Source organism: Thermothelomyces thermophilus, chromosome 3 (genome assembly GCF_000226095.1).
Source record: "Thermothelomyces thermophilus ATCC 42464 chromosome 3, complete sequence".
NCBI classification, from domain to species: Eukaryota; Fungi; Ascomycota; class Sordariomycetes; order Sordariales; family Chaetomiaceae; genus Thermothelomyces; species Thermothelomyces thermophilus.
The window spans coordinates 3,881,765-3,892,387 of record NC_016474.1 but is presented as its reverse complement, the minus strand read 5'-3'; the positions used below and the strand labels follow the sequence as shown (position 1 = coordinate 3,892,387).

General features: G+C 46.6%; 2 protein-coding genes across 2 annotated transcripts; one reads left to right on the top strand and one right to left on the bottom strand.

Moving 5' to 3' along the window:
- Positions 1-5,474: 5,474 nt before the first annotated feature.
- MYCTH_2305340 (uncharacterized protein) lies at positions 5,475-7,116 on the top strand. Its single transcript, XM_003663361.1, has 4 exons — positions 5,475-5,717; positions 5,809-5,880; positions 5,967-6,079; positions 6,168-7,116. Exons 1-4 carry the CDS (start codon positions 5,704-5,706, stop codon positions 6,698-6,700), a joined length of 732 nt encoding a protein of 243 aa, XP_003663409.1. The 5' UTR covers positions 5,475-5,703; the 3' UTR covers positions 6,701-7,116.
- Positions 7,117-7,288: 172 nt separating this feature from the next.
- MYCTH_2127191 (uncharacterized protein) lies at positions 7,289-8,627 on the bottom strand (the record flags this gene model as incomplete). The annotated part of the gene is made up of 4 exons (XM_003663360.1): positions 7,289-7,314; positions 7,416-7,804; positions 7,950-8,107; positions 8,211-8,627. The coding sequence occupies 4 exons, from the start codon at positions 8,625-8,627 to the stop codon at positions 7,289-7,291; spliced, it is 990 nt and encodes a 329-aa protein (XP_003663408.1).
- Positions 8,628-10,623: the final 1,996 nt, after the last annotated feature.

Below are 10,623 nucleotides of genomic sequence, written 5' to 3'. Positions count from 1 at the left end.
CTATCCTATTTACGCAGTTCTATATTAAGTCGAAAAACTTCATTACGGTACTATTCGATTCGTTCCTAGAGGAATAGAACATTAGGTCTAGGTCTTTCGATTCCTTATATATTAGTTATCTATAATCTATCCCGCCTCTATATAACCGTAAAACCCCATTGCCTCAAGGCTAGGAGAATCGAAACTAGTAGTATATATTCTCTTGCCATATCCTATTCGGCAAGACCTATCTCTAGGTCTATAGTGACTAATTCGGAGTACGGTGCTTATTCGTCTTTACTATTATCGTCATATCTAAGATTATCTATATTACTACCCCTATCTTTGTAGCTTGTAGCCGCTACTTTGATAATATCCTTGGTAGTTTCGTCAATAGCCGTAATTTCCTTTCTAGGGACTATCTTCTACTCTTTCTTTAGGCTTTAATATTCTTGCTTATAGTGCCCTTTCTTTCTATAGTTATAGTAGGTAACATTAGACTTGTCTTTAGTCGTCTTCTTCTAGTCCTGCTTTTACGCTATATCCATATCTATAGCTCCGGGGTACGTCCTATATAAGGTACTAACGTACACTTGCTTTTTCTTATCGTTAGCCTTAACTATAGTTCTATTCATTTGACTTTATTTTTACTACTCTTATATATAGAGTTGATTATTAATTCTAATGGCCTATATAATATATTCGTCTAAGGTCTTAGGCTAATTATACTTATATAGCTTGTCTTTAACCTTTTCCTTTAAGCTATTATAGAATAGTTATATTAATACCTCGTTATTAAGCTAAGACTTAAGCATGTCCTATCTAAACTATATAACGTAGGAGGCTATTAACTTGGTCTATCGGAGATTAGTAAGTCTTTCTTATATATAAATCTTCTTATCTTTATCGCTAAAAACCTTCTAAAGCTCTTCTTTAAAACGGTTATAAGATTAGAAGACTACCTATATAAACACGTCTCGGTTATCTTCGTCTTCCTTAATAAGATAGTCATTCTATATAGGCTTAAACCATCTAAGTACCTTGCCCTCTAGTCTTGTAGCTATATAGAGGACTTTAGCTTTATCGTCTAGAAACTTGTTATCATTAAGCCAGAAGTAGGATCAGAGGTTTATTAAGAATCCTATAAGATCCTCCTTAGTTCCTCCGTATTTACTAGATAATTCGATCTTGATACGGCTCGCTTTGGCGGTCTTAAGTGCCTCGATTTTGGTATAGGCCTCATTAACTAGTTTCTATAAGTACTTTTCGCCGTACTTAAGTTCCTTGATTCGGGCTTAAGTAGCCTTATCTCTCTAGTCTAATTCCTAGATCTGCTACTAGAGTTAACTAAGCTAAACAAGCAGCTATTTGGCTATAACGTTAGTAGCTATATCAATATCAAGGTCGAAGTTACCTCCATTCTGAACTATAATAAAACAAAGGGAGTGATAGCAATATATAACGAACCTAGCTTAGACTGCTTCTAAAAGGGTTCAGACGAAGGTAGATTAAGCAGGACAAATAGGCAGGTTATCTAAGGGATTCGGTAAAGCTAAAGGGTTTATAATAACACTAGAGTTATCTCTTATAGTAATTAGCAATGCTTGGTATAAGTACTATAATTATAGGTTACTATCACTAGTAAACTCCTAGAGTCTACTATAACGAGTAACTATTTATATGTATATATACTTCTGTCGATCGTTTATAGTCCCCTTCTATCCTGTCCTTGGATTGCCTTTAGTAGCTAGCTATCCTCTGCTATCTTTCCCTTTTAGCAATTGTTCGCCTATAGTAGCCTGTGCTCCCTAGCGATCCTATGTTAGCCTTGCTTCGTGCCCTTCTTGATTGGTAGCTCATTTAGCCTGCTGCACCCCACCGGGTCGCGGTATATGGTTGGCTCGTGACAGTCTATGACTAATATATTAGAAAGGTAGCAAGAAGATATAGACTAGACATGCCTAATACATACAAGCTAACTCCCTTAAGCTATAAAGAACTTAAGAAGTTCGAAGGGAGCGCTACTAGTATATAGATCAAAGAGTATTAGGAGTTTGTTAGATTAATCCTATACTATGTAGTTATACTATATCTAGACGTTATATATGCCTGTTAAGTACTCTCTCGATACCTAACTAACCTAGGACTAGACTACTTATTAGAGGTATAGTAAGTAATAAGATATCTATTTAGGAGCTCTTACCTATCAATCTAATATAGAGGTAAGCGAGCGCTAGAAAGTCCGACGCTTATAATCGCTAAGGACGCTTCGTATATAGATGATTTAGATATACGGTATTTGTTATAAGGATATATCTTCTTTCCATTCGGAGGTCCTATTATATAGAAAGCGTTATATTAGGATACCATTATAATGTTAAGCACTAAAGTAGAACTTCTAATATTCTCCTTAATAGTAGGAGAGGCTATAGCACTTAAAAGGCTATTTATAGATATCGATCTTAAGCTTAGGGAACCTTATTACTATAATAATTAGTAAATAATTAGACTAGTAATAGCTAAGAACGAATATATCAATATTTACCTATAGTATATGGATATCTATAATATATAGTTATACTAGGAAGTAGTAAAAGGGACATTTAAAGCTATATATCCACTAACTAGTTAGATCCTAATAGATAGGCTTACTAAATAACTTAGCTAATAAGCCTTTAAGTGCTAGAGAGCTCTCCTTAATCTTTAAGACATTAGTTATAGGCTTATATAACTAGGGGGTAGAAAATAAGTCAAATTCGCTAAATCAAATACTATCTAATACTTTCTATCTACTATTATTAGCCGTTACTAGGATTAATAGCCTTACCTTTACCTTTATCCTAGCTAGGTAATGATATAGCGCCTGATACGTCATCAGATACGCTAACACGAGCATTACGAGCTTCCTTAATCTTGCCTAACGAGTAGAAGATATCTTACGCGTTTTACGAAGATTGCCTACTTGGTATAGTATATACCAAGTAGGCAATCTTCGTAAAACGCGTAAGTTTAGCCTTATCAAGCTTATACTCCTCTGTATTGTCTATACTAGCACGTTTTAGGTCACTCCGAAGAACTATACGTAACTTCTTAAGATCCTATACGTATCTATTAGCGATTTGCCTATACGTCGGGGGTAGAGGTTTAGGATCTAGGGACTTATAGAAGCCTTAGCTCTATCTAGCAGAGCCTTTGTCAAATCCTTTGCCGACCTAACATAAGAGGTAGGACTACCGTTATAGTCAGTATAAGCATCACGAGAGCTATTAGACATATAGGCGATTAGCATATATCTCTTTACACTTATAGGAACCGTAGGTATAATAGTAGTAACGGGAGCTAGCGCTAGAATGATCGCGACATTCGCCGAAAGAACGTCCTACTAGAGCCAACCATATATATATTCCATAGGGCACCTTGCAAAGCTTGCTAGTAGTAATATCGTTATATTTAGTTAGCTTAAACGATCTTAACGTGACTAGTAAAGCGCTAGAAAACGGTAAAACCGATAGAGACAATAGGAATACTTATAGTTTAAAAGCTAGTTTAGAAGCTTTAGTACGCTTACGCTTTCAAGGCATTATAGGAGTAGGAGTCGACCTACTAGTAGTAGCCGTAGTCACGACAGGTGTACCTAATAAGTTATCCGTTAATTCAAGCATAGGAGGCGCTATCCTATTGTTATTATTATAATTAAAACTAGTAATACTATCACTACTACAGTTACAATGGCTATATTTAATCCATAGCTTCAAAGGAATCGCTCCACTATACTCGACTCTTTTAGACTTCCGAATACGGAAGGCAAGCCCCCTAAAGGAGCTATCGAGGTAAGAGCGACAAAGGATATAACACCAAGAACAGTATTACCACAAAGCGTAGTTAAACGACTATCGCCTTTAACTAGGGGGTGTGTCAGAAGCTGTAGAGCTTCTAAGAGTATTAGCCACATACGTGCCACAGCGTATAAGGCGTCGTTACCAACGCTTTGGCCAGTTCCTTTGTCTATAAATATTAGTCGTTTTGTCTCCTTTATAGATAGTTTTAACAAGGCACTGTCTCCTTCGGACAGCCACCTACTGTAGACCGCTTTTAACGCTCCCGGAGCTCCCACTACGTTCGGCATAACTATTAAAGAGGGCTGCCGAGGTTCGCCGATTTTCGGCTACTCCAGTGGCCACTACAGAGCCCAGACCTTAGTCCAATTGAAAATATCTGGCACTAGATAAAGATAAAAATCTCTGAAAGGCGGCATCGGATTAAGACAGTAGCTTAGATGGCTACAGCACTGTAGGAAGTCTGGAGCCAAATACCTGTTAAATTCCTGGTCAATTTGACTATAGGTATGGGGAAAAGGATGGATCTTTTGGCTCAATCACAAGGTGGCCTAATCAAGTACTGAAATAGCCGTAGTTGTAATATCAATTTGGTGGCAGTTTGGCCCTGTTTTGCGTGTGCTGTATGTCTTTGAAGTTAGAGGGTGGAAAAAGTGGGTGGGCAAACACTTTTCTGACCCCACTGTAGTTAAATAAGTCCGCAAAGACCTCTTCATAAAATGAGAAACGTTGGCCCAGGAAGGCCCGCGCTTGTCACCGTCATTGTAGAGACCTCGAGGTCTCGGCACGAAGAAGACATCCATATTTATCATCGAGGCTTCTAATACAGGCATGTTTGCCTACCATGACTGATCAGTTTCGCCATCATCGTCTGTAGATATATAAAGGGGACGACCGCACATTAAGGAGAATCAGTTCTTCATATTATGTATCCATGCACTGACCAGAAGCTCGGTGCATGGTTTCCACGAGTGCTCCTGTGTATGTATGTACGTACATACATGCCTAGGTGCTAAACTCCCATAGCAGCGGCCAAATAATACCCTTCGAGGCGTGAGCATTAACGAACTTGGCAAAGTTCGAGTTCTGTGCTCTTGTCCTTCAAACAGTGGTGGCCACTGTGGCAGCTCTCTCATAGTGTGTCGAAGTGCTTCAAGAAATGATTGTTCACGAAATACCTGATATCAGAGTCTTCAGGATCACCACAAGCTTTTACAGAGGCACCATAAGTCTTATCGATACATCTGTAAACCCCGCCTAAGTTCCAAGCACAAAGCAACCAAAGTCCGCCGCTTATGTTCCAGCTTCATCTAACAACATTTGAGCCAAGCACCGCCAAGAACAGGAGGACAAGGATGCGAAGACGGGAGGAGAATGGTCCTTGTCTGCTAAATACCTTGGACAACTGCAAGAAAAGATATCAAAATACAATTGCAAATAATTTTCGCTCGAGAATTGGAACTATTTAACGTGCTGCGCTCGAGTCCACGAGTCGAAAATGCCAACTTGTAAGTCGACTTTTACCTGAAATAGAGAGCTACCGTTAGGTATTTCGGGTGGTTTTAGGGGTTATCATCACGTGCGGCCGCCAAGCCGCCCGGCCAACGAAAGAAACGAGGTGCATCACCCACAACGGAAATCCCCCACCATGGTTGATTGGCCGACGCCCGTTTTTTTGGTTCTGGTTTGGGAGATCATCAACTGGCAGCGACTGGAGCGGAAAGTTCCTCCTCGTCTTCACATATTCGTATCTGCTCGCGTTCCACTGCTGTAAAAGCAACCTTTTCACACCCTCATTCCTTTTTTCGCTCCTTTTTCGATTTCGGACGCGGATCCTCCATTGTCGACTCTCTCGGTATCTTCCTTACAGCATATCCAAACAATCAAGATGGGCGAATCTCGGTTGGTTTCTACCCGATCCCCGCACAGCGCCGCGCTGTCGCGCGCGACCGACACGCTCCACGACGCGGACTGACGACGGTTTCGCTGGCAGGCAAGAACTCGTGCAATGGCTCAACAACCTCCTTCAGCTCAACATCACCAAGGTCGAGCAGTGCGGCACCGGGTAGGTCTTACTGAGCTTCCAACCCCGCAATGGAGCTCGCAGGAGAAAGTCGGCCAGGCTGACTGACCACGCACACCCCACAACAGCGCCGCGCTCTGCCAGGTGTACGACAGCATCTTCCTTGATGTGCCCATGTCCCGCGTCAAGTTCAACGTGAACACCGAATACGCCTACATCCAGAACTTCAAGATCCTGCAGAGTACGTTTTCCGAGACATCCGACCCCCCCTCCTCTCTTCCCCCCGCGCTGGGCTCGCACGAGTTGCTAACACGCCACCCTTGTGCTAGACACGTTTACAAAACACAACATCGAGCGGTCCATTCCCGTCGAAGCACTCGTCAAGTGCAAGATGCAGGACAACCTGGAATTCCTTCAGTGGACGAAGAAGTTCTGGGACCAGTACTACCCGGGCGGAGAGTACGACGCCGTCGGCAGGCGGAAAGGCGCCCAGGTGGCTCCCACCACTGGTCCGGCTCCTCCTCGCGCTGCTAGCGGCGCCGCGAGACGCCCCGGCGGCACAACCCCGACCACGGGTCCTCGCGTCGGCACCAAGGCCGTGAGCAGCGCCGCGACCGCCGCTCTGCAGCAGGAGAACAACACGTTGAAGGAGACGGTTGTCGGGCTGGAGCGGGAGCGCGACTTCTACTTCAGCAAGCTGCGCGACATCGAGCTCCTGATCCAGCAGGCGATCGAGGAGGACCCCGAGCTCGAAAAGGCCGAAGACGGGCTTGTCAAGCAGATCCAGACCATCCTCTACTCGACTGAGGAGGGATTCGAGATTCCCGAGACGGAGCAGGTGGATGATCAGGATACGTTCTGAAAAGGGTCGAGAGGGGTTGGCTGAGCGGGGGGCTGAGCGGGCTCTGGTAAAATGGGCACCAGGGGGCCGAGGGGGTAGAGGGGGTGGAGAGAGCATGGCGCGAAGGTTATGGAGGAGGTAATTACTCGAGTTTGCGGGCGCGCTCCCCGGAGAAACGTGATGCATATGACACGGGAGCGCGGTCGGTAATGGCAGAACAAGGGATGGTCTTTGGTATGGAGTGGCCCTCTATATCCTTGCACACGTTGGGTGCTGTCTCTGCCGTTCGCGTTTGGCTTACTAGCATAGCCTGCGCGAAATTCATTGTTTGCCTGTGAGAATAGACTATGGGAACTTTGCTGAGTCCGATATTTATCGGATCTGCTCCGCTGGGGAAGTCTTCGTATCGCCTTCTGTTGATGAATTCTTCTTGGCATAGGGGTAGAGTAAACATAAAACGAGTGGCTCGGCCACCAAGGTCAAGCATCCCAACAACAAAGTGGTCAAACGATAGGTGACGAAGAAAACGTCGACATATCGAACGCAAGCAGAGCGTCAGACCGCACACATTTCCTCAGCATTCGTATCGCCCTATCAACACGCCCCACCTTAGCGTCCCGGGAGCTTGTCCAGCCCTGCTCAGGTTAGTTAGTCCGGAAACTGCTCGACCAACGTGGGGGCCGACCAAATCAAGGAAAGCTGCCAAAAAAAATAAAAATAAAAATAAAAACCTTACAGCCTTCGACGTCCTCCTTGACGGTTTCCTCGATGGTGCACTGGTTGGCCACGGCCATGTCCTGCTTGGTGATGGAGCCGCAGCCGTCGTAGAAGCACTCGGGCTGGTCCATGGCGCGCTGCAGGGCGTCGCCCTTCCAGCCGAACATGTAGTCGGCGTGGGTGCCGCCCGCGGTGCCCTCGAAGCTCCAGACGAAGGGGTTGGGCGCGCCCGCGGGCCACATGGCGTTGAACTTGGTCGTGTCCCACACGGTCTCGTACGTCACCTGCGGCATGCGCACCGGGTGCGAGGACGGGCAGGGCCCCGCCGGCACGAACCCGTCGCTCCGGATCGTGTTGTACATGTGCGACTGGTGGTCCGGGCTGTCGAGGTTCTTGCCGTCCCAGCAGCTGTAGGCGGGGGGAGTGGGAAGAGAGGAGTCAGTCAAGAAGAAGAAGTCACCTCAATGCTTAATATTTTTGGAAGAAAAGGATGAAGAAGCAGACGCTAAAATGAGGAAGGAGAAAGAGGGGGGAAATCGGGGTTGAAACTGACGCTGGGAAGTGGTGGGTGGTGAAGATGCCACCGGAGCACGGCTGCGAGGGGAAGTCGTCCAGTTCAGGGCCTCTGAACTGGCCTTGCAGGCACTGATAGCGGAGGCCGACTTGAGGCTTACCCTCCACAGTCGGGCTTCCTACGGTCATTCGGAAACCCTATTCAAATTCTCGGTGCCCCTTCAGTTAGAAGACTTGGCCGGCTATTATAATCCAATGCGAACCATGTCAGACAGAGTATTAGCGGAGATGGCAAGGTTACCGGTTTGAAGGATGTAATCTTTTGCTGTCCGAGATCATCTCTAAACAAGTCGTGCTGGGTGTAGTAGACGGTTAGGCCGGCCCGGGCACCCTCCGAGCCGCCCAGAAGGGGTTGGACGGGGACGACGGGCACGCGATGGTAGGAGCCGTTGGGATGCTTGAAGTACAGCTGGGCCGTCCAGTAGTTCGAAAAGTCCTCGGACATCTGGCATGTCGTACACGTAGCCCTCTCGGCAACGTCGCCCTCCATGGTGGCGTTGAAGGCATTGCCGCCAACGATGTGGTGGACGTGAGCGGATGGGATCTTGCCCGGTTCGACGACGGGGTCGAGCCGCTGGACGGTCAGCGTCGAGCATGGGAAGCGAAGGCCGGCTTGGACAGGTGCGACCAGCGCCAGCGCGGCCGAGAGCGTCTTCATAATGGAGGCAACTTTGTTGGTCTTGACAGCACGGTGGTCGGTCGTCTTTGCACGCTAAGATGAGGCAGACAGAGCGAAGATGCCTGTTCTCTTTCCACGCTCACTCACCCCACGCTATTATATAACAAGTTGATCTCTCTCTTTTTCTCTCTTTTTCTCTCCCTTCTTTCCTCCTTCCCTTTTTTCCACCCCAAAACTAGACGCAATAGCTCGGCATTTGGCATCTCACGACTCAACGAGCCAGGATTAGGCTCTCCTGCAGATCTCCATGGCGAATTTGCAACAGGAAAGATGATGAGAAGGGTTGGGATTAGAGACAACAAGGCAAAGTCTCGGCGAATCGGTTCGACTCCGTGCCCTTGATGGTGCCGACTTGGTAGTGTTAATCAAAAACATCGGCAGATAATTAATACCCCGCAGTTCTGTCCGGATTCCGGCAAATGAGCCCTTCATATTCTTCGCTTGATTCGCCCCGTTATATTGGCGGTAAATATCGGGGGCCTCCGGCAACTGCTCTCAAGGCCAGACCGAGTTGATAGAGCTCGGTACGTCTTGTAATGAGATTGATCAGAGCAACACGAACCTCGCTCCGGTTCGCGGGGACCGAGTTTCAGAAAAGTTGTCACGGGTACGATGATGGCCCTCGGGAAACGGCCGTCTGAAGGTTACAACTACCTACCTCCTGGCCCGTTCATGTTCACGGCATATCTCTATTAATCCAAAGGTATCTCGTTATGAGAGAGAAGGACCGATTAAAAAAAAAAAAAAAAAAAAAAAACACCCCCTATTTTCTGAACGCTCTTGGACCTCAGGCCTCGGCAGGCTCGCGTCCACTCGCGAAGATGTCCAAATTTTCAAAGAGAGTGAACTAGCTAGGTAGGCACCTGATGGTCTTGTAAGTGAAACCTCATAACACACATGGCCACAACCGGGTTTGCCATCTCGAAATGGTGGGGCACGATGCAGCTAATGCCGTGCATCGAGGCCGCACTTCTAATCTGAGGTTCGCAGATTCTCAAGGTCGAGATGGAGTTTCCCATTGATAGCCTATGGTACCACTTACTATGCAATGTATCACTATTAGTGGTAATTTTAGTTGCTTCAGCTGTGCGCTGGTAAGGTTTCATTCAAGATCATGTTGGAGGGATCTTGTGATATGGGACTCCTCTGTATCTTCCATTTTATTAGCTACCCCTGTACCCTCTCTACGTATTATCATGGCTGAGCATGTCATTACGAATAATTAGTTGTAGGCCATTCCTGCCTGTTCCCCTATTTTTGATCTGTATTGTTCTCTTGCGAAACGCCCACCCCCCACCTATGGAAGGAGCCATATTACCAGGGTCCCTCCCGCGATCACTCATTAGCCATCTGCCCAGGATAAGGTACCCAGGCACTTTGCTGAAAGCAGTCTGCTACCATGGCACTTCTCAAATAGTCTCAATAAGTTTTGCCATGCGCGTGGTAGAAAGACCTACATTGCATTCACGGAGAGGAATCGATCTCTCACGAGACTACAGACCCCGTGGCCCCGTCTAGCGCCAAATGATGGCAATGTGAATCAAGCCCGTCGATCCTTCCCTACCAGCGAGCTTACTAGTAGCTACCTGCACCAGTCGCCACCGAGGGACAGCTCCCTGATATACACAGACTCGAATGGATGTCTGTCACTGGCCTTGAAAAATCGATGCGGAATGAGGAGGGCTCGATGAGCGCAACACGCTCCCGCATCAGCGGAGTGACGTAATATGGGAATCTCTCCTGTACATACAGTGTATTGCTTGCCAAAATCTCTTGGACCATGCTCACGTTGCTCCCATAATTGCGATGCTTGCAGTTGTCAAACAACCTTAAAAGACAAGCGAGCTGCGGCTACTTGATGTTGTCTCGGCGGCGCGAGGGAGTGAGGATGAAGCGAAGTTGCGGGTCGAGAACCTTAGACTCGGTACTACGGGGCCGGACAGCGGTACGTACATACTTCGTACATCCTGCGGAG

Coding starts and splice junctions, on each gene's coding strand:
- MYCTH_2305340 (XM_003663361.1), top strand. Junction 5,881..5,966: donor GTCGAGCAGTGCGGCACCGG/GTAGGTCTTACT, acceptor ACCCCACAACAG/CGCCGCGCTCTGCCAGGTGT. Junction 6,080..6,167: donor GAACTTCAAGATCCTGCAGA/GTACGTTTTCCG, acceptor CCCTTGTGCTAG/ACACGTTTACAAAACACAAC.